Raw genomic sequence first — 24,046 nt, 5'->3', positions numbered from 1 at the left:
CTGAGGCTACTGAGTAATTCAGGCAAATGGAAGGGAGCTGTGAAATAACTAGCTGGGATGCTACAGAAAACTGCTCTTGCAGCGTGACACTCAGCATAGAGCATCTCCCCTTGTTGTTCAGCATATTTTATTGTGCTAAACTGTGCTTCGTGCAACCATGGCTACACTTTTAGCAATGCCCACATTAGCTGTCTGAAAGCTTCCCCAGGTATACTTGCATGAGACTTAGTCTTTGTACTAAATGCAAAGTGTACCTACTGTAAATGCAGACAGTAGCCTTATCTCTCCAGGCCAACAAGTCTCTTTTAAGTGTTGCCTTCAAAGCATGGTTTAAACATGGTTTAAAATCTTTAATTGTAGGCCCCTGAAAAACAATGTTATGTTCCTCATCAATAGATTTTGGAGTACCAAAGGATTTCTTTTTAACTTTTTTTACCCTATATTATGGAATGTTCTATAACTCAGTTTACCTTACAGCATTTCTTGGAGCCCTTTCAGGCCACTGCAAGACCATTTCTTATACACTCATACTCACTGTTCAAGTCAGTGAGTTATCAGATTGCTGTGTTCAAACTGTTGAAGCACTGAATGCATTCAACTTAAGCTAGAATTTTAAAACATCATACATAGAAATCCTATACAATGAATTTCCTTTTGAAGTGTATTAATGATGCAATATTCTCTACTCACTATTTTTTTCATTAATTAATTTTCACAGAAGACCTATTGCCAACATTAAAATATGACTGAGAATTTTATAGTGACTCTTAGTTTATATTTTATCCCTGAACAGGCTTTCAACTGATATGCAAGATTATGGTTTAATTATTGATGGAGCGGCATTATCATTAATAATGAAACCAAGACAAGATGGGAGCTCAGCTAACTACAGAGAGCTCTTTCTTGAAATTTGCAGGAACTGCAGTGCGGTGTTATGCTGTCGAATGGCACCTCTACAAAAAGCACAGGTTTGTATTTCTTTTCTGAAGTAGCATATGTATGTAAATATTAGAAGTTAATATTCTTTATGACTTACGATATCTTAAAATGTTAACATTCACTTTTGTATCTTCTAAAATGGAAAAAGCAAAAAGAAACCAAACAAAATGAGTAGGGCTAATTTTTACTAGCAAGCAATTTAGATAATGGTATGCTAAAATGGCACCCAGCTGTGCACCTGAATTTGACTTATGTACATATTGTGCAAATTTTATGGTTGGTACGTGCTGATAAATGAACATATTTAATGAATGGAACTAATTGCTTCCTTTTTAATCTAACAAGCTTTGAATTGTCAACTATCTGTTGATATTACAAGAACCTGGATTATTTATTATTATGGAGTGATATTTAATCTTTAGTTTTAATATAAGTGGGAAGTCAAGTTAGAAGAATCCAGACAGAAAAACGTGTGCATTACGTAATTTTTAAGTACTTGGTGACTGTTGTATACTAGTTTATATCAAATAAAATTTATTTTTTTGTTAGTAGCAAAAATTTTTAATACAGAGAGTCTCCTATGATCTTAATCTGTAGTAGTTAGACTGGGCAATACTGTTTTTGTGTTTATCATTTTTAATTAATTGTACACTCATACAAAATAACCAAGCCATCATAGATGAATTTTTAACACTAGTTCTTTTCCAGATTGTAAAATTGATTAAGTTATCAAAGGAGCACCCTATCACATTAGCAATTGGTGATGGAGCAAATGATGTCAGTATGATTCTAGAAGCACATGTTGGTATAGGTAAGTGTGCTTTTTAGAGTATTAATTAAAACGAAATAACAAAAACACTTACTTTAAAGTAGGTGGTCTCAATCAGATTCTGCATTTTATAGACAACTTTTAGTGCATTTACTTCAGGAATTTTATGAGGTAGGGTTGTGATCTGCTACTAGATCAATGTCATTGCATTATTTTATAGTTTTTCTAATATTTGTGTCTTTTAAATAGCCCTTCCATTATTAAACAGCTTCATCCTTTTTTTTTTTTTAAGGAATCATTGGCAAAGAAGGTCGTCAAGCAGCAAGAAACAGTGACTATGCAATACCTAAATTTAAACATTTGAAAAAAATGTTGCTTGTTCATGGGCATTTCTATTATGTTAGAATATCTGAACTTGTGCAATACTTCTTTTATAAGGTAGGAGAATGCTTCTTATAATTATGTGAATCTCAAAAATTCACGTGATAATATCTAACTATATGTAGACAATGGTACCAAAAACCTGTAATTCCATTAAAGGATTTTGTTGACTTCCAGATGCAGAGTTGAAATGGGATTATTGTTGTTAACCAGATCATGAAGTGGAATATCTTTTATATAAGCGCATTCTGTAATCAATGCTATGGTTAAAAATGAAATTTGCCTTTTCTCTCTTAAAAACTCCAGCACTGACTTCATTAACTTCTGTTTTTTTTTTCTACAGTGGCCTTTTAAATCAAATTCCAAGTAGTATTTGAGAATTTAGCAGAATTTAATTTATGTTAGTTTCTAAATTCATCGAGTTAGTGTGGGTGGAGAAAGTTTATAATGTGCTTTCCCTTTTTTAAATAGTTTTATTACATCTAAATGTTGGGATCCAATCAAAGTTCTTTCAGTAAGCAATGGAAGATTATAGAAAGGAAGTTTCAGAGGATAATTCAAGCTCAGTGTTTGATTGAATCTGTAGTTAGGAGGGGATGAAGTTTGGGTCACAGCTAGAAACATCTTAAAAATTACTTTGCTGGGAACTCTGCTAAGCAGAATATAAACATCCTTGCTTATCACAAGTTGTGTCCTACTGTGGATTGCATCTTGTTTTGCCTTGCCTTAACTGAACTGTGTTCCTGCATAACAAATTCATTGCCTTTGAGTTTTGAAACTCTAGTCCTGTAAGTTTTCTTTCAGAATATTTTAAGTATTTTTTACCAGTATTACTGAAAAATGGTGTTGATATTTAATGAATGCAACTCTTTCTACTCTTTCTGCAGTGTTTACTGTTACTAGTGTTATAAAACTGTAATATGCATAGCTATACTGTTACATAGCATATGCATTTGTGCTTAAATTTAACTTGATAACTGTGTCACTTTATCTTTCAGAATGTCTGCTTCATTTTTCCTCAGTTTTTATATCAGTTCTTCTGTGGGTTTTCACAACAGGTTAGTGTTTTTGTTGTTGTTTTTTTTTTACCTCACTGCCGGATTCTCTCTGTCATTTTTTAAACAAATGGAGCCTTTGACACTGTGCCTATTCAGCCGATAAAATTTCTAGGTTAGTTTACACATTGTGAAAAGAAGAGTATCACTTCTGATTCATACGATTTTTAGTGGCAGTTTAAGTTACAGAAATTAATTTGATGAATTATCCTAAAAGCAATGTTCTTTCAAAGTATAAAAATAACAGAAACACAAAAACAGCAAGTCAAAGTGAAATATCTGTGGAACATGTAGGGTCCATTAGGTTTAAACTTATCAATCACAGACAGAGGCAATCCTGAAGGATAAGTATTTGAACTAGCAGTTCATTTTTTTAGAATTCAGAATGTAAAAGAAAGAACAGAGTCATCTTTTCTGGAGTGTACACTTATGAACTACTAATTTGGGACAAATAGCATCATTCAGTGAGTTGAAAAGAAAAAAATAAATGCATAAAAATAGGGAAAAAGGGAACTGTTGTTCACCAGAAGAGTACTATCTTTTAGGAGAGAAACCAGTATTTTCCCTTATAAATAAGTTTTTCTGAAGAAATTGACTCATTCATTTTAAATCAAGTGTAATGGAGTGGATTGTTTTAAAATTAAAACTAGCTGATTTAATTCTTTTCCATCTACAGCCTTTATATGATACTGCGTATCTAACACTGTACAATATCAGCTTCACTTCCCTTCCTATCCTCTTGTACAGTCTAATGGAACAACATGTCAGTGCAGACACACTCAAGAGAGAGCCTTCCTTATACAGGTAAAATTAATGCATTAGACCCCAAAGCTTGACTATTCAATTGTGGAATCTATCTCTGTTATAACCAAAGTCCTCAGGATTTTTGTACCACAAGGTACAATACAACATCAGATACACTGCAGCAGAAGGGTTGAAGACCACATGCACTGTATATAAACTAATGTAGGTGCATGTTTTTAACATGTATATACTTTAACATATATACTTAACATGTATATACTTTAACATAACTTTTAACATATATATACTGGAAGCCACACCATTCATAATGTTACTGAGAGCATAATAGAAATTACTATTCTACAAATCAAAATGTGGTTTATTTTAATACTGTTTATTTCCTTCAACCATGGGGAATAGAATAATAGATTTTTTTTAAAAAGAAATCATACTATATACATGTTTTATTGTGAAAGAAACGAAGACTGAGAGTTAAAGTGTTTTATAATTTTTTTTATTTTGTGGAATATTCTGTTCCAACATTGTCCTCTACATATTGCTTACTCACTACTGGGCATTAAAATTGTGACTGGTTTAGATTCTTAGCCACTTGAAATACAGTTCCTTGTGTGTAATAAACTGCATGTAACCATCTAAATTAGGAACAGTGTCCAATTTTTTTATTTTTGTAGCAGCAAAAACAGTACATTTTAGAGAGTGGTAACACTAGATAATCAAAGAGCAAACATTTCTGGAGAAGGTAAAAGCTGCCTAATCAGTAATCAGTGCACAGATACTGTTTAGCTATGAAATGGAAGAGGAACACAGGATACTACTGTCAAAACCAACCCCAACCTCCCCATTCTTTCCTATATTTTAAATGTTTTCAGTTAAGAAATGGTGAGTCAGAAGATTTTTCATTTTCTTTTTTGAAATTTTAACAGAGGCTATTTGGTCAAAAACACTGCCTTTTTGATATCTAACAGTTTATCGCCAAGCTGTTTTAGGCAATAGTGCAGTTGTTCTAAGCCACGTAAGGTTACAGTTAGCCACATACGGTTTTGCACCATATATTACTAATTTACTGGGATAGCATACAGTGAGAAATGATGTAATCTGATCATCAGACAGTTTTTAAACTACACGTGGTGAAAACATTGGTTCATAGTAAGTATTTCTAGCTACTATGCGAGATTTCTGTAATTCAGGGTTTTCATTTAATTGTGTGCTGATTTACTCTGTTGTGTTTTATGGTAAATAGCAAGTTGATATATATTCTTTCTGCGTGCCAGAACTAAACTTCTACTATTAAAATTTTTTCTGTAATAAGAACACATATGGCATTGAATAGTTCTATTTTTGACTAATCCGTGTATTTTTTTGTGGGAAAATATTTAAGAAATGCAATTTGACCTAAAGGTTCAACTCAGTTGCAAAATCCTTGTTTTCCATGTTCCACATAAAATTAGTATTTTGCTTTGTTGTAATGCTCTGTGTAAAAGTATCCCGTGGGAAACAAAGCAAAGTCTCCAGAGACCTCTAGTGTTTTTATTTACAGTCCACACTAGATTGTCATGTGCACAGCAGGTACTGTAAAAAGATACTTTCTGTAAAAAAAAAAAAAAAGAAAAAGAAATGTGTGCAGACCAGGAGAATTTACCATACAGTTGGAATAAGAAGTACTGCAGACAACAGTTAAAAGGATTCTGTATAAATTAAATTAAAAAAAAAAAAAGAGAGATTCAGGAAGGATTTTGATGTGGAGTTGTCGTGGCAAAATCTGGCAGTTTCTCATGAGATTTCTTAATTGTATTTCCTTCAAAAACAATTTGACATTGTTTGTCTAAGGTTTTTTTTAACATGCTATTATGAATGCATATATCTTGTTTTACCCAGAGATGTTGCCAAGAATGCTTTGTTGCGCTGGCGTGCATTTATTTATTGGACATTCCTAGGAGTGTTTGATGCTGTGGTATTTTTCTTCGGTGCCTATTTCTTGTTTGACAACACAATTGTGACCAGCAATGGACAGGTTAGTGTTGGACTTAGTCAGTGTCAATCAGAAGGTAATTTTTTAATGTCAAGTGTGTTCTGTCATCATGAATATTTCATGAGTTATGATGAGATAGATGGGTTATCTGTTTAGTAAAATGTGAATTATTTAATAGGAATACTGTATATCAGTAAACAGCCATAGAACTAGATACAACTTAGGAGAAATATGTATCATAAAGTCCAAGAATTCCTTCAGAATTTACATAGTAACCTTTCTGTCTGATGCTTAATGTTCATCTGATGAATATCTGATTAACATATCAAAAGACTCTTGGTAGAACAGTTATGAATTATCATAAAAAACTTAAATATGACAAGTTTTTTTTAATATTTTAATTATTACATATGGCAGCTGAAAATAATCTCTCTTTACTTGCTTTGCAATCACAATGCAAATTTTAAGAACCTTTTGCATTTTATTTATTTTACCCATTGATATGTTGGTCTATTTTATTTGTGTGCTTTTTTTTCCTTTTGCTACTTGCTTCTCTTCCTATACTCAGCTAATGACAGCCAACACTCACATGGTAAGACTACTGTGGATTTGTCATGATACCCATTTCTTTCACTGTTCTTTAATTAAACTGCTAATTAAAGAGCAGTTTAGTTATTTCCTATAACTATTTTACAATAGCACTTAAACCTGTAAATAGAAATGCTCTTTATTGCTACTTTAAATGCTTTTAAAATACAAAGAACTTATATAGAGTACAACGTATACTAAGGTATATGAAGTATAATAAAGAACCAAGAACTTTCAAAAAATAAAAGGCCTTTTGCTTCCTTGCACTTTGGTATTTTGTTCTATACTTTTCTGGAACCTACATTTTGTTGCTAACTCTGCTATAGAAATTTTACTGCGGTTTATGCTATAAAATATTTGAACAGTTTTAGAAAAAAACGCAAAGTGAGAGAGAAAATAAACTGCACAATTTTGTTGTCTATGTATAAAATATACATTTGCTAGAAAAGCAATATTCAAATATCATAAAATGCCATCTTTGTGACATCTATCAGTGAAATGAACTTTTAGTGTGTGAGAGAACATTTGTTAAGGACAATAGCTTTTCTAAGGACTGAACGACTGTCTGTTAGACATAACTGTACCCTGCAGCACTTCTTTTTCTGATACCATTATGTTCTATTAGTTGTTCAAAACTCTACATCAGCTCGTATTTGTAGTCCTGGAAGTCGGTCTTCACATATCTGTACAAAATTTTGTAAGTGGTTTGTACTGCAAGTATTCTGTGTTCCATTTTGAAATTTTAGTCTATTTCTGTTGCATGTATTAAATCTAGTTCTTGTTGAAGCTCTAAATTGGCACTAATGCCTAATTCCAAATTTTGAATGTGTATGTCTAGAACCAGACACCCATGTTAATATTTGATGGTAAAATGTATTGCTTGATAAGACATTCCGACTCCTGAGTGTCAGAGTGGGTTAGAAAATTCGATACCTTTCAGCATGCATGCTTCTGTGTATGAAGTGTACAGATTTACAGTTGCAGTTTTAGATTGAAAAGCTTGAAAATTTTAGTGTCCAGGAATAGAGATAAGTATGTGAGTTCATACATACATGAATGCTAGTGGGTGTCGATGGTTATTTCCAAGTGTTTAAGTTATGGTTGTGTCTGGAAAAAGGCAGTACAGGATTTGAGGATTTGAAAGGTTTACCACAACAATGCATTATTATGGAACAGGCAAAGGCAGAAAGCAGAAAAGGGAATAAAAGGGCTAAAGAAAACACTAATACCTTAAAGATAATTCAAGTTAGGTTCCAAATTGTTAAAATGGATGCTGAAGCAAAAATTTGAAAATTGTCATTCCCTCCAGAAGTGAGCTAATTGCCATTTTTGCAAACCTAGTAAAAAGTCAATGTCTTTTATTTGAATTGCTCCCTGTATCACATTAAAATTTGCATACCGTTCAGGTTGCTTCCAAACACAATCCCTCAGGATGTTTCTCAGTATTTAAAAATCTGTTTGAAAGTGTTTGCAGTCTGTAGAGTCATGTTGCTAGAATACTGAATAGTGTGTTTTCAATCAATGAAATTTACTTCATAAATGCCTACCTGAATCATTTCCTGGTAAACAAAACTAAGATGCCAAAGATTTCTCTCTTATCAGTTGTTACTAATTTGTGACAATGCTTTTTGTATGAAGTTCCACTTTGGATATGACATCATTGTTGGTGTTGTAAAACCATGTAGTCAGAGGCCAACTACATAAGGAAGGTAAGAAGAAACAAAGGCACCACCGAAGTGATTGCAGACTGTAAATGTCATCACAGTTTACTCATAGAGTAATATGTCCTGTGTGACTTTTTCATTTCAACATTTGATACAGATGGTTTTAAATATAATTGTTAGGATGGGTTCAGAGATAGATAGGAAAAACTAAGTCAAAAGGATTAACAGAAGGGGAAAAAAACAACAGGAGGGAAGAGAGGTGAGAAGAATGATGAATGGGAACATGGAAGATAAAACAAATACAGTCGCAGAAGGAGGGGGAAAGTCTTGGGAAGGCTGGGAGCAGAGCACATAAAAATATTTGTTAATAAACTACATGTTAACAAACAAACATAAAAGAATGATTCACAGCCTGAAGATGTGAACAGTATCTTGAGAGATTCATTGCCACAAATTCCATCGGGTTTTTTAACTCTCTTCATCTCATATTGCTCTGCTTATATTTTCTCTATGCCAAATTAGCAGACTCTTGGTGTCTGACGGCAGTCCCTGTACTATGACCTCATTTTCTGAGCCAAAAACATGGGTAGGTGAAGTGTTAGGTTGCAGCCTAATGCCTCCTATCTGGCCTGATAGAACAAGGAAGGTTTTTTCAATTTTTTTTCTAATCTTGCAGCTTTTACTGAAAATACAGACATATCTGTTCAATGTGCAGAAACTTAGATGCTAGGCTCTTCAAGAGATGCCAGATCCAGCATGAGAGTATTGTAAAGTCTAACTGCCAGAAGAAATTGAGTAAATGTTGGCATAATTTCAAGTTCCTGAAACAGATTCCTTCCTGGTATTAACCACTGATTTTTGTAGGGCACATAAAATAATGTAGCATGGACATGCCCCTACTAAAAGATTGTATTATATATCTAAGTAAAACTCAGATCAAAATACTGAAGGTTTTCTGCACTTCATCATGTGCTCTGTATACTTGGTCTCATACTCAGTAATTTTAAAGTAATGAAATGATTACTCAGAATAATGAATATTTCAGTCAGTTGTTTGTTTTTTTAAATAATTTTCTGTTCCTGCTTGATCAGATTATCTCAGGCAGGTTACCTACAGGTTTCTGTACTGTGGATGGCTTTGATCTCCATTCAAAGTTTTTCCCAAGGCAGGACATTTGTATGATTGCTTGCCCATGTGGATCCCTTGTCATCTAACACTGAGTGAGCTTGTGTATGTAGGTGGGAAGGGACCCCAGAGGCGATGCCATTCAGCTCCCTACTTTGTGCAGGGTTAATTAAAATCAAGTTCTTAAAGGTCTTGTCCAGTCCTTTTAAATTTTGAATATCCCTGAGGATGGAGATTCCATAACCTTCCTGGGCAACCTGTTCCAATGTTTTTCCACCTTCATGGTGAAAACATTTCTCCTAATACCTAAGCAGAATTTTTCTTGTTGCTGAAGAGATCTGCTATGTCTCCTCCTGGTACTTTGCATCTCTGAGAAGAGTCTTGTTATGTCTTGTCTGTATCCAACCATCAGACAGTTGAAGATAGCAACAAGATTCCTTAAGGGGTTGAGAAAGCCTGTTTCCCTCGTCCTCATTCATCATGTGCTCCAGCTCTTTTATCATCTTGGTTGCTCTCCACTGGACTTGCTGCAGTATGTCAGAGTCTTTCTTATCTTCAGTTCAAAATGAATGCAGTTCTTCAGATGTGGTCTGATGAGTCCTGAATAGACAGGAAGAATCACTTCCCTTTACCTGCTGGCAGCTGCCTTGCCAATAGTTTATACAGGTCAGCCTCTACCGCTGTAGGGGCACACTTGACTCTTGTTCAACTTGCTCACCCCCACTAAGAATCCTTGGTCCTTTTCTGTAAAGTTGCCTTCTAGCCAGTTGATCTCAGCCTGCAGTGGTTCATGGGATTAATCTGTTCCAGGTGCAGGGTCTTGCTTTTGCATTTGCTAAACTGTTTGAGATTAGTCAGCCCATTTCACCAAATAATAGAGGTTTGTCTGAATAGCATCCCTGCTTTCAGGTGAATCAGCTGCTTCTCCTCCATTTGGTGGGCTTTTTCCAGTTCTCTGGTCCCTCCCACGATCACCAGGATTTCTCATGGCAGTCTTGCAGTCACATGGACCAGCTTTTTCAGCACACTTCAGCAAATCCCATACAGCGCTGTGAAATATGAAGTGTGTATACATACACAAGGGCAAGAAACCAGAACAATTTGTACTGTACAGATCATACAAGAATTCAGTGTTGTGTTAAGTGTCAGTTCCTGGTACAAAGCGATACATAGATTTAAGAGGTTTATTCTGGACAACTCATGAAGTAGTGGAAGATGAAACCTATTATAACTGTCTTGAACCATTTTTTATAGATGTTTGGAAACTGGACCTTTGGAACACTGGTGTTTACTGTGCTTGTATTCACAGTTACATTAAAGGTAAGGTATTCTATGTTTTATCCATTGAAACTTTCTTAGAGCTTGTTTTCTCATTGCAACTTATTAATACCAGTTTCTCTCTACAACCCATACACTGGAAGGTATTAGTTTACATAGAGTTTTTGCTATCTGTGCCTTTTTAACTGTGCTCAAAATTAAAAACAAAAACATCTTTTTTCAGCTAATTCAGTGCAGAATCCTTACCTTTTTTCAAAAGGTGTCATTTTCATTTGACTTCTACCAAGTATTCTGTTGCTTCTAGATGGTAATAACACCATATACTGTATTGTTCTTTTCAGCTTGCACTAGATACACACTATTGGACGTGGATAAATCACTTCATGATCTGGGGATCACTACTATTCTACATTGTCTTTTCTCTGCTCTGGGGAGGAATTATTTGGTATGAACCCTAATATAAATTGCATTGCAATGTTATTTCAGAAGCATAAACCTGTTACACATTTCGTGTTGTTTTCCACACAGAATTCAATTTAGCTTTTATATATTGCGGAACTCCTAATAGCAGTCACATTTTAAACACACCAGTAATGGTAATTACAGAATGCTCAGCTACTCTTTCACTGAAAAGCTTCTAAAAATATTGTTAGAGCATGAGGACAATATCAGACCTCAGACTGCCATTAAACCTATCTCAGTGGTATCAGTTAAAAGTAGTCCAGTGATTGGTTCAAGTAGCTGAGGCTGTCTCTCTGAGGCCAAATGTCACTAAGCCAAGTAGGCCAAGTCTGTGTTGCTTGGGGCTAGCCACCCACAGTGTGGGTTTGTCTTGGAGGGAACGAGCTGTAGTGGCCTAAACTAGAGCAAGGGAGTAGAACCAACACTGAGGTCATGTGGATTATCAGGAGCCGTACGTTTGAGCTCATTAATTACCAAGTTGTTTAAAAAAGTAGATTCAGGTATTTGTTCTACTGTTGATAAGCTTTTTAAGAAATAATATAACTCTTGTCCATAGCTGATTGAAAATGTTAAAGTTTGGTGAGTTTCTTTCTATCTTAAAAATTCTGTGTACTTGAAACTGAAATTTTGGGGAAGGAGATTGAGTTGAAACACAGGTTCAGATACTTACTGTCCCTGATTGCCATCAGGAAGTTGAATTTGCATTTCTCACCCATAGAGAGGGCCCAGTTACAAGGTTATAGTTTTTAATCTTTTCTACTGGAATTGCTCAACTTCGTATACACAAGTAAACATTTTGAGTGATCTGGAGGAAGGTTTTGTATTTCAGTGTGTCCTTTCCAAATGAGTAACTTGTCCAACTTTTTTTGGCAGTAAAACCAGAGCTCAGTTGCGTCATTATCAGAATGAAAACGATTTGTGGAAGAGATAGTAGCAGACTTTCCCTGCTAATGTTTTCCAGCCAGTCTTGCTAGGTATTAGGGATGTTGCTATTTACATCCAACAATGTGGTTCAACTTGTTTACCTTTTATAATGCAAGGACTTCTATGAAATTTTGGGAACTAGCAGAAAACTGCCCTGCTGGTAGGAGGGATTTATACTGCAGTATTTCTACAATCTGACCAGTCAAGAACTTTGTTCTCAGTAAACATGCCTCTGGTTTCCATTATTGTGCAGTGATGGAATTTTAATGGCCATACAACTGCCATGAAGATGCAGGGAAACATGGAAGTGAGGGCATTGAACATGGGGGCAGATAAAAACATGGTGAATAGGATAGAGAGCTTAACATGAGACCATCAGAAATGTTTGAGGGTGCTTGAGGTATGAGAGAGGTGAAGAAAGGTGTGGTCTACAAGACTCATTCAGAGGATATATACAAAGGGAGTGCATGAAATAGGAGGGAATGGATGGGAATGGAAGAAGAAAGATGGAAAATATCTGGAGCGTGATGAGGAGTAATTGGAAGTGTTTAAACAGGATAGGAATGTACCTTAGTTTATCTTTGTTAGGGAGAGGCAGCTTGGGTTGGAGGAGAGCCTGATACTACCTACACCCTGGCAGACAAGAGGAGAACAGTTCTGTCTAGTCAGTGAAGGTTTAGATGTCCTTTTGGGAAAACTGGCATGGATGAATTCCCACAAACTGGGAAGTCGAACCTTCAGTATTTCATCAGTGTCGTAATTTTTTCATTTAACATTGTCAGTTTTTCTCTTGTGTATTGGAGAGTAACTTCTGTTTAATCTTTTTCCTACCAGGCCTTTTCTCAATTATCAGAGGATGTATTATGTGTTCATGCAAATGCTATCTAGTGGTCCTGCGTGGCTGGGTATAATTCTGCTCATAACTGTCAGCCTTCTTCCAGATGTTCTCAAGAAGGTCTTATGCAGACAGTTGTGGCCTACAGCAACAGAAAGAATCCAGGTAAAGTATTTTTCAATGTAGAGGTAATTATTTGTATCGCAGATCATAGAATCATAGAATGGCTTGGGTTGGAAGGGACCTTAAAAATCATCTAGTTCCACCCCCCTGCCATAGGCAGGGACACCTCCCACTAGATCAGGTTGCCCAGGGTCTCATCCAGCCTGGTTTTGAACACTTCGAGGGATGGGGCATCCACAGCTTCTCTGGGCAACCTGTTCCAGTGCCTCCCAACCCTCTGAGTGAAGAATTTCTTCCTAACCTCTAGTCTAAATCTCCCCTCTTTTAGTTTAAAACCATTTCCCCTTGTCCTGTCATTACCTTTAATAATTAGCCCTCTCTCAAGTTTAGAGACAAGACACAGAGCTTCCCCATCTGTGATGTATGTCACTGGTTGTATACCAGTCACTTCTTTCACCAACCAGTATGGTGAAATAAGCTGCTTGTTATTTAGTTGGTGGTATATACCTGAACCCTGGGGTGACCCCTGTACCAGCAGCCACTGGGAAATCAGCTGATAAGGCTGGTGAGAGACAGCTATATGGCTCAATGTGATTCCTGGTTTGAGGAAATAAGAAGGGTATAAGGAGGTTGAGGTCTCCGTGAGGGTAGGTAGGAGGCAGTTAAATCAGCCTGGACAGCAGTTGTTCCTGCTGTCATGGAGTAGTATTCAGGGGTACTGCCTGCACCCCTGAGTTGAAGTAATTTTTATAGCAGGCAAATATATTTTACTTGCTTAAGTAATCTCTAATACAGATGTTTTAGCGTTTACCATGCAAGCTGAGCATAGTTATCTAAAATGGAAAAACAGCGAAGATAAGCTAAGCTCAAAATTGGTAGGAAAGGAGCATGTCATTTTGTTGAAGTCCCCTTAAATCTAGGGTTAACACAAGCAATTGTAGTTCTGTACCAAGGTACTCTACAACTGCATGTGCATTTATTGTTGAATAAACTTTAATTCACACACTTAAAATAAATGTGATAAATATTTCCAAATGTGATAAATATTACCACCAAGTACGTTGGTGAGGAATATGTAGTGAACTCATGCTAACATTCATGTTTCGTGATCTGTGGAATATAACACTGTCTTAGCAAACTAATACTGATGCTGTGCCTGTTTAAAAAAACAGCATGTATTAAAACTTAAATTTTTAACTTTAAAATTAAATGCCCCACTTCAGAACAAAAAAGAATACAGAATAGCAAGAAAAAAAGGCAGATCAGCTTTTAGCATTTTTCTGTTTCAATATCTTTAATAGATGTCTCTGTCATATGTGCTACTTGTGCAAGTTGATTTTGGTGTAGGTTCTGCATGCTTAATTTAAGTCTAGAGAGAGAATGAGGGTGGGTTAATGCAAACACCTAGCCCCAGATAAAGGAATTTCACCAACATTACATGTTAGTGCTGGAAAAGGAATCAATTTTAAGGCAGACTTTGGGCTTAACACTAGCAATATTGATTTTGTAATATTTAATAGAATCTTTGACTTTTAACCAGATATATCCCTTGTGTTTCTTCTTATCTCCCTTTATTTCTGTCTTCCAATCCGCTTTGTCTAAATAACTACTACCTTGCTTTAAACATAAATGATGTGCACGATTACTTCCTACAATCTTCTGGGGAAATCAGACTAAACATCAGTGCCTTTCTGTTGAGCAGTCCACCATCTTTATGCTTTCTCAGACTTCAAGCAGTCTAAGTTTCTAATGGAACAAAAGGTGACTTTTTTTCTGCCTTTCTGCATGCTTGGCCATTTCATTCAAAAGACAGTAAAAAGTTTATCATCAGAAGTTATTTACCGTATTCATTATCTCCATTTCCGACTCACACCAACTATACTTTAAAAAATACTTTTTAATTCCGCTTTTTCCACCTTCTGTTTATTTATCTCAAAGATTGTATGAGTCATTGTCACAATCTGTCACTATCACTAACATTTTTTTCACTGATTTTACTGAAATTTACAAAGTGTTGCTGCCTCAAGAATCTGGGATTCTTAGGCCCCATTTTAATCATTTGTGTATCTGTAGGTGAATGCATGTTGTGCTTGCATTGTAAATCTCTAAGCAGAATAGTTGCCACACAAAGCGTGATAATTCTGATAATGCTGATGTTCTATCCTGATACAGAAAATACGGTGCTGGAAGCTATTTAAGCAATCTTTGGAATATATTAATATATCTGCTCTGCTGAAAATGCAACTTCTTTACACTAAGTTGTTTCTAGCATGCATTTTCAAATCAAGCTTTCCTTCTATTCCATTTTTTGAAATTCTATACTTCTTTCTAAAAATAAAAAAGCTCAAGATCCAGAAATATATGACAATTTAATATAAAAGTAGAAGAAAAGCTGGTAAATCTTGGCTTTACTGTGGTCTACATAAAGCTCCTTTTGACTTAATACTAGGAGACTCTTGGTTTCCATTACAGATTTTATATCCTTATCTTTTAACTGATTAAGATAAAAAAAATGACTTCTTTCTTTGTTCAAAAATGTATAGTCAATAAAAATACTGTAATTATTTAAGTCAAAGGGAAAATACAGAAAGGTGTTTTCACCATTGCAAATTCTAAATAAAATTGGCTTTTAAGAGCCTTAGGATTAGTTTGAAGTAAGCTTGTAACTGTTTTTAAACTTAGTGCATTCCTATAAACTATATAATCTTCTTTGTAATAAAGAGCTTCTGGAACAGTTGGCAAGATTAACGTAGGGCTAGAGATCACCTCCCAGGTTACTAAACTAGTTCTGCTCAGGCAATCAGATCACATAAAGCCTTTGGAGTAATTCTTAACACTTCTAAATTTTTCAATTATCTGGAGTCACTCCAGAGTGGGGTCAGTGATTGTTTACCATCATTATCATTCAGAGGTTTTTAATCATTCCAGATCTAGTTCTTTGGTTTTTGAAAGATCCTTTCATATATACACATGTATGCATTCACGTATGTATATGTGTGTATACGCATACACATATGTACATATATGTATGTGTGTATATATGTATGTATACACACAAGCTGTCGTCTTTCTTGTGCTAAAATGTTAATTCTGCAAAAGCTTTGGAGGAATCGGTTGTCTTTTGTTAATTTAGGTCAAAACCTGCTCATGTCTGTCTCATGCTTAGTCCCGGTGACTATTTGGCTCAATGAAACAAGCTGAATTCTGTGTTTTAACTGGAAATTACGCTGCTGTAATGTTTCTTTCATCCTTAACTTTCAGTAAGCATTAGGGCTTTTTTAATATTCAGCTTACATTAATTGATAATATTTCATTTTTTTTATCCCTCTCTAATAAATTGAGAAGCTTGGCCACTTCATATAAAAAAATATAAATTCACTTTAAATGATTCTCTTTGCATTTTTTTAATTGTCACTTTGATTGGCAATGTTTCAGTAATCCCAGATACTCTTTAGCTGAAACACCAGGTGTTTTGATTATGAGCTGTAAATAACTTCTATGTTTTTATCCCTTTTTAAGAAATACGTTCCTTTTTCTTTTCGCTTCTGATTTTTTTTACTTCACTTTCACTTCAGTCACAAGTTCAGCCCATGAGCCTCGGTATGGCATCTCTACCCTTTGCTGCTCCCACAGCGGTGCTTTTGCCTGGGGAAGCCTCTCTGGGGAGTCATCATTCTTCTGTTCCTCAATGGGCTTAGCTGCTGTTAAACAACTGCGCAGGCCTCTTAGAAACCTATTGGACCAGCCAGCTGCTGCCTTTGTCATGGCTCCTCTTCTGTGGAAAATAAAGAAATGTGTCCTGCTGTTTCAATATCTGAATCCCATAGAAATGGGTCCTGCTGTTGCAATATTTGAATCTCATAGAAGTTACCTTAATAACTCTCCTGCCCTCTTTCACCATGTAGTAATGACTAAGTTGTAAGTCAGCCTTTATCAGCACTGGCACCATCACCTTCTCTTGTAGCTCTCCCTTCAGTGCCCCTCTTGTTCTGGGGGGCAGAGAAGCAGGACATCCACTCCTTAATTTGGAGTACCTGGACTGGCTAGGGGAGAGAAGACCTTAAGGAAATCCTGGACCAGTGTGGCTGCCACATGCCCTGCAGGGCACTGGTCCAGCTACAGCACTGTCACATCATCGTATCCAGGAGAGCTCCTTCATTCAGTGCAGGTTATTGTCAGCAGGGAGGACAAACAGCCCATGGTACTTAGTCATGGTACAGTTTAAATGCTTTCGAGAGTAATTAAGCATTTTTAAAAGTTTGAAATGGAATTAAAATATTCTCAGTGTGTCTCAAAGGATTAACCTCAGGAGCAAGAAATAGAAACCTTGTTTTACTCTGATAACCTTTCCTTTTTAGATCCATCAGAAAATCTGTCACTTCACAGGACCTTGCTACAGTAGTTATATATGTACCAAATGGTACAATTCATTCACATTTCTCTCCTGTATTCAGCAAGAGTCTCACTGTTTTTCCTCATCCTTGCAGAAGACTATGAGACATAGAACAGCCCTAAATGCACTGGTGAACAGCGATGGGCCACTTCTTGAAGGAACTCTTTCAGCTTCCGAGACATAATTAGATCAAAGCTAGGTAACAGTACTGTACGTGTTGCCAGTTTGGATTGATTTCTATCTGTGCTATTTACAAATCAACTGTTTCCTCCAGAGTTTTTGATGTAATTTGTCAATATGATACAAAATCATTACGTTTTACTTGGAGAGTCTAGTTTTTGCAAAAGATGTTCCACATGACAGGTAAGCTCTTTTTGTCTCAGACACCCATGTAAGGCAGCACAACGTGTCTGCATGAATCAATACACCCATATTAAAATCCTATTCATACATTGTGTTATGTATAGGTGTTGCCTAACATCTGTTTTGTAGGAACTGCAGTTATTATTGCAGAGCGTACTCATATTATGCCATGGTGTAGAATACACAAAGTCAGAAGTAAATCTCACATTAGCAGTTTGTCTGTCATCTCTTGTGTTTTTGGATACACATATAGAACAAATGCGGACAGTAAAACAGGAAGATAACCATACAAGAGGAAGTGAGTTACTTGTGAGTAGGACCTTAAGGTAGGCATGGCAGATTGAAATATCTTGCCTTGGAACCCAACATTTTATGCATAGAAAAAATACCATTTTATTTTTAGAAACACAGTAACTAAAATGTTTCATTTTATAGTGGGAACAATAGGAAAAATAAGTTATATGGTGTATGACTACTCCCTCTGACATTTCCAAAATAAAGTTTGCTGATCTGTTACCCAATTACCTATTTTTTTATGTACTAATGTTGGTATTTGATCTATTTGTGTGTTGAAAAGAATTGAGGCCTCAGTGCTAGTGAGTATTTCTGTGCAGTTCACTGACTCTCTTCCAAGAGTGACTGTCATTAGAAAGCTTTCTACATGCTCTTGGTTATGTAAGAGTAGCATTTCAAGCCTTTGATTGGCATTGAAAGTAGGCAAACTTCCTTAAACTACACTATTAATATTTATTTTGGGATTTTCTCCCTTCTGCTACCGTGTTAATGTTAACAGGAAAAGAGTGAAGGCAGTGATTAAGAGTGGAATATTATCTAGTTTATATAGTATTCATGGAGAGAGTGATTGATAACACGGGTCTGAATCATGCTTAGAATACATTATTATCTTAAATATTGTAACATAACCTCCATATCCCTATCCTTGGAAATTTTACATAACATTTAATGAGGACACTAGATAAACTCACTGGGGACAGTGCTGTGCTGATTATTTTTTAGTCTGTTCACACACTCCAGCTTCTTGTCATGTAACCCTGCTATTAGCATAGTCCTGAGTATTTCCCGAGCTGAGGTGCCAATTCTGCCAGTGTGGGGTGATCATGTGGTACAGATAAATTTGAATGGACAATTAGACCAAGTTATCAGATGTGTGCTATAAATTGCCTACGTGTACCTAATGCTACATGTAAACCTAAGCAAATCCAAAATCTGATATTACGTAGAAGTACAAAACAAGTGAATGGATCTTTTGGAACATTCCTGTATTAGCACTAACCACCTGTAAAGATTTCCCTCTCTTTGGAAATACAGGACAAAGTATTGAACCTTTTCTGTCTTGAAATTCCCCCTAACAATTCCTGACTAAAAAAAGTTCTGAGATAAAAAGATGTACCAAAAGAGACTGCAGAAGGAAATATAAACCTGATTAAAAAAAAAAAAAAAGTTAACGTGGAAGCAGACCTCTCTGTCATCATCTGTTCTCTGGAGAGCCCCTTGTCAGGTTTAGAGATTATATGTAAAATTATGCCTAGTTCTTCAGGTCTTAATATAAAACTAATCATGCTGAAAGAGGGATTTTACCTTGACATGAATCAAATAGCCAAAGTGGTGAAAGGCATTAATATACCAAGGACATTAAGAACGCAAGTTTAGACTTAGCTCTGAAGTCAACTATTTACTGTGTATTTGGCTTTTTTTCCTTCACAGAATGCATCAAGGCACTGCCGGGACCACATCTCGGAATTCACACCTCTTGCCTGTCTGAAAAGCCCAAGATATAGGAGCAATGACTGCAGCAGTTCCCCAGCAAGAAGGTCTAATTCTCATTCTAAAAAAATGATGTTTACGCACTGGAGGGGCATTGATTATTCAGTACTTCCATCTGTCTTTGGCTATTCAAATAAGCATTGTCGTTCCAGTGCAGGCTACCACTACAGTGGGTCAGGTTTGGAAACATCTGTATGACAGAACACCAACTCAAGCCTTTAAAAACTGTACCTTTGTTTATTTCTTTTTTCAGGAAACAAACATGTCACATATTAAACTATACGTGGCTTTTGCTGTCTGAGGTAATGTTCAGACAAACAGGATCAAGAGCTGGAAGTACGAAACCTTCCAGGCCGATAGGCCTCTTTTTATGTTTTGAACTACTGGAGCAATGAACAATCTGCACAGTCTGGTACTGTGAGACTGGTAGCACTAAAATTTCTCTTCATCCTGTGTCAAGACTTTTGTGCATTTATTGCTTCTGTCATCTTTAGTCATTTTCTTTGTTACTTGAAGTGTATAGTTTCAGTCAGTGACCTACATTTTTAGATCAACAGTTTTAATTTTCAGCCAGAAGCGATGACCTCAGTTATCTCCAATGAAAGTCTCCTAAAGCATATTTAATAAGTGCTGTTTCTGATTTTCCTCTGTCCTTTTTCTTTCTTTGCTCTTTCTATAGAACAAACTGGTGTTTCCTCTGTGCAAATCTGCTTTCAAGAAACACTCTCTAATGTTCACTTCCTTGTAAGTGGCCAAATCAGGGCTATGTATGGTTTGCAGTTAGTTTTCCCCTGTAGAAAGATAGGCATAACAATCCTTGTGTACCTTATGTGCACGCTATATGAAGTCAAGTTGGCTGTTCAATAGGTAGATATCAGTGTTGCTATCTACTCAAAAACTGAATGTAAGGATTTTGCCTCAAATGTCCTTGTGAATTCATCAGAGATGCAGGTAACCAGTATTCCCACTTTTTAACTCTCTGTAATTTTGAAGTATGCATAGTAGAAAATATTATATATTGAGCTTTTTTGTCTTTTTTTTTCTTAAAAAAGGCTATTTTTCCGAATAAGCATATTTTACTATCTGGATTCATCCTTTTAATTTTCAGTTGTTTTTAATCTTTTTTTTTTTTTTTTAATTATGTGGGTAAATACAAGCTAATTGGTTCAGTAGATACATTACAAAGCATGTAGTACCCAGCCGTTACCTTTTGCAAGCAAACCAGTAGGTGGCACACGGCTATTACTAACAGTTGGAACACAATTATGATAGAATTTAGTTGAACTGCAAAGATTCTGTTTGAAATACTTCCAAGTATGACAGCCAACTTGTACCTGTTTTCTCTGCTACATATATGTTACCTTGCACTAATTCAACTGTTAGCTGTGTTCTCGTCTTGTTTCTTTAGTCCAGTGTTTTATTTTGGGGTGCAAAACTACCTGAAGGAGTAATCTGATTTCAATCTAGTTTAGCCTGATGTTTATAACAAGTTAATAACCACAGTCATTAAATACTTCTGGGAGGATATTAGCTAAAAATTCATTGCAATGTGAAAACAAAATAGTTGGAGTCAGAGCTGCAGCCTTTATTGGAAGACTTGACCAATATCTTGTTAGTTGTCTGTTTAATGGACAAGGCTGGTGGAGAAAAAATATTTCCCCTTTTTGCATTTAAGAAAGCAAAAGGTGAGACAAAATAATTTACTTGACGATTTACTTTTTAATAAAAGATCAATCAACTTACTAGGAAGTGTTCCTCACAATATTCTGCGTGACTTTCCAGTTCAACAATGAAATATTGAAAATGCCCTGGGACAAACAGAGATTGTAAAGTGAGTTGTGAAATTTTCATTATACCAAAGATAGGGGAAGAAGATTTAAAAAGGCTAATGGTGAGCACCACAAATGAAGGTATCTTTAACATTTAACATGTAGCACTTTTGAGTTTCAAAGAATGTCCTCATTGCAGAAACATTTTGAAATACATACATATGTATGTGGGTGTGGGTGTGTGTACATATATACGCCATTGCATACTTGAATGTTGGTCAGTTCAAACCGTCCCCTACATAAAACACTGGTGTATATATTTTTAAAAAAAAATTAATATGGGTATAAATTTTATACCAGTAGCAGTGACAAATTTCTTGTGTGTAGTTAACAAATTATTTGTAATGTATTTTTTAGAAATCTTAAAATTGCCTTTGCACTGAAATATTTTTCATACTGTAGCTATTTATAAATCTGTTTTACGCATACATTTGTTAACACACCATTTCTATTTTTTTTAAGTATATGTTTTGAAGGCTTTTTTTATACTTATGAGTTTGGGCCACTTAAATTTAGCTTAGAGTGGAGTTGTGGCTGAATGTTAAAATTCTAATGAATGTTAAATTAGAAATATAGGTCTGTTGCTCTGTCAGTGTCACCTAAACTATTCATGTTTTGCTGGGATTTGTGATTGCAGCAAGTAGAGTGATATACTTTCTGTGCTGTGCTATTACTGCTAGCTTTTCTATTCTATAAAGCCTCCTGCTTTTTTACTTACTGAGTTCCATCTTTTAGCCTTAAACAAGGAGATTTTTGCTTGATGCTTTCGAAAATGCTGCATTCCTGTTCTGCCTACTAACAAAGCAGTTCATTGCAAACTTCATGTAGACCAGCACTTAGAAATTATCGTCAATGTTATTCAGGCCAAAACACCTACATAAGTGCTTGGGAAAATTTAGTCGACCATGTTCATTTTTTGGAGGAGGAAGAATGCTTGAATTTAAGTGGAAGTTTCTGCTTTGATTTAGCAATACTTTTACCTTTAAAAGTTGGTACTGTTTGTTAAAATAGAACATTCAATGGAAAATACAAATGACATCAACTCGGTTTCACTTGGTATGTTTTTGCTTCAGTCCCTGTTACTCTTGCCATGCAAACCTAGTCCACTGCAGCAGGTGGTAACTTGGAGTTTCGCTGTAAATGGATCGTAAAATTCAGAGATGAAAAAGTAGAAGTTAGATCAAAATTAATTAGAATGTTTTATTATGGATGGGGCACTGAGAGGAGACAGATTTTTAAATATTATAAGAATTAAGGGGGAAAAGTATAAAAATCTATATAACTTCCTAACTCGCCTTGTTTAAATTGTTGCAGCTTTAACAGCATAATGTCTCCATAACTGCTTCTATAAATGTCTTGAAACTGGTAAGCGCTAACCAAATGTATGTGAAGACTTAGAAAGTATTTCAAGCTTTTCAGCCACTGAAATCCATATATTTTCTGCAGTGGCTTGTGGCAAAAGACATGGATCTTTTTAATTTTACAATGTACAATAATTGTTTGTTCAGCCACTTAATGTAAAAGCTTACAGTTTACTTTCTTGCTTGCATTAGCCTGTCTTGTCCCAACTGGCTTGCAAATATAAAAGTTAAAAATAGCTTAATTGAGCCAACTGCACTACTTTTCTTTTTGGAAGCCAGTGGGATCATTGTACTCATGCTACTGTCTCTGTTAAAAAAAAAAGCTTTAATGGAAATCTGTGAAAGTATTACGAAAGTGAAAAAGTACGTGATTCTACTTTGCAGAATAATCTAAAAATCAGTTTATATAGCTTTAATTTTTTACCTTATGAAAATTCACAGAATTTTAATATGCGTTGTCTCTGACAAATTCTGTGCTATGTACACGCTGCATTTTAAATGTCCTTTCATGATCTAATGTAAAGTAGAATCTGCGAAAGTGCTGTATGGGGGCTGGGGGGTAGTCTTCTGTGCATTAAACATTTAAGATGTCTGTAGTCATCAGCACCAAATACTGACACTTGTTTTTAATTGTACAATTATAGGTGCATTTATTTGAAAATAAATCAGCCTTCAAATCTAATGTTTAGATTATCCTATACCACTTCATTTATTTGCTTTGAAGAGTCAGTGTGTGAATACATTACTGTAAAGTTTCTTTTCAGTGCTATTTTTAACTTTAATTTCTGTAGATAACCAAATATAACTTGTTTATATTCAGTCACATTTTGGATCCTTATGTAGAATATATAAGCAGGAGACATGGATCTGCTTGCAATAAATATAAACATTCAAGACTGGTTTAAGTTTGCTCACGAGTAATTAAAACAATTCAAGTATGAATATGAAATGATTTCATATTAGTCTGTAATAAAACGTAAGTAGAGAACAGAAAATGGATTGAGTGTCTGACTCTGTTATTGACTATGCTTGTAGTCGCATTTATTTTCAGAGACTACCCGTAGCCTGTCAGAGAAGACCAGAAGATGAACGGTGTGAGGGGGGTGTTGCAAAGCTAGCACAACTCGGTACCAGGAGACTACTACCAGGTACCAGGTACTACTCAGTCTAGGAGAGCTTTGCCACATAGATTGGGTAGGTGCTGAAGCTCTTTACAAACTAAGCTAGTAAGCTACGCGTGAGGAGATCTTTATTTCCTTACAGTTCTGCTCTCCTGGGTGCCCTGAGCTAGTTCACCTTTCTCTTGTAATGTTGGCAGTTTAAAGAAACAGAATTAAAGGCAAAAACAATCTGCTTTGCCATCCGAGTTGGTAGCGGTGTTCTTACAAAATAGACTGACTGCACAGAAAACATAATTTTCTTTTGGTTGGTGGTACAG

General features: G+C 35.6%; 1 protein-coding gene across 5 annotated transcripts in view; it reads left to right on the top strand.

The window, feature by feature from the left end:
* ATP11A (ATPase phospholipid transporting 11A) overlaps window positions 1–23,605 on the top strand; it is a 128,311-nt gene extending 104,706 nt beyond the window's left edge. For 3 of the 5 annotated variants that reach the window (XM_066990518.1, XM_013197443.3, XM_066990519.1), the window contains 10 exons: window positions 794–968; window positions 1,648–1,750; window positions 2,001–2,146; window positions 3,088–3,147; window positions 3,821–3,948; window positions 5,785–5,920; window positions 10,510–10,575; window positions 10,875–10,978; window positions 12,754–12,919; window positions 19,359–23,605. In XM_066990518.1, the coding sequence (XP_066846619.1) occupies window positions 794–968; window positions 1,648–1,750; window positions 2,001–2,146; window positions 3,088–3,147; window positions 3,821–3,948; window positions 5,785–5,920; window positions 10,510–10,575; window positions 10,875–10,978; window positions 12,754–12,919; window positions 19,359–19,616 (1,342 nt within the window). In that variant the 3' untranslated portion in view covers window positions 19,617–23,605. Of the gene's footprint in view, window positions 1–793; window positions 969–1,647; window positions 1,751–2,000; window positions 2,147–3,087; window positions 3,148–3,820; window positions 3,949–5,784; window positions 5,921–10,509; window positions 10,576–10,874; window positions 10,979–12,753; window positions 12,920–17,364; window positions 17,481–19,358 lie in introns of all 5 variants that reach the window. The other 2 variants (XM_066990520.1, XM_066990521.1) reach the window with 2 other exon arrangements.
* The last annotated feature ends 441 nt before the right edge of the window (window positions 23,606–24,046 follow it).

The sequence above is a fragment of the Anser cygnoides genome, chromosome 1 (assembly GCF_040182565.1).
Source record: "Anser cygnoides isolate HZ-2024a breed goose chromosome 1, Taihu_goose_T2T_genome, whole genome shotgun sequence".
Classification (NCBI taxonomy): domain Eukaryota; kingdom Metazoa; phylum Chordata; class Aves; order Anseriformes; family Anatidae; genus Anser; species Anser cygnoides.
This window is presented reverse-complemented; position numbering and strand designations above follow the sequence as displayed.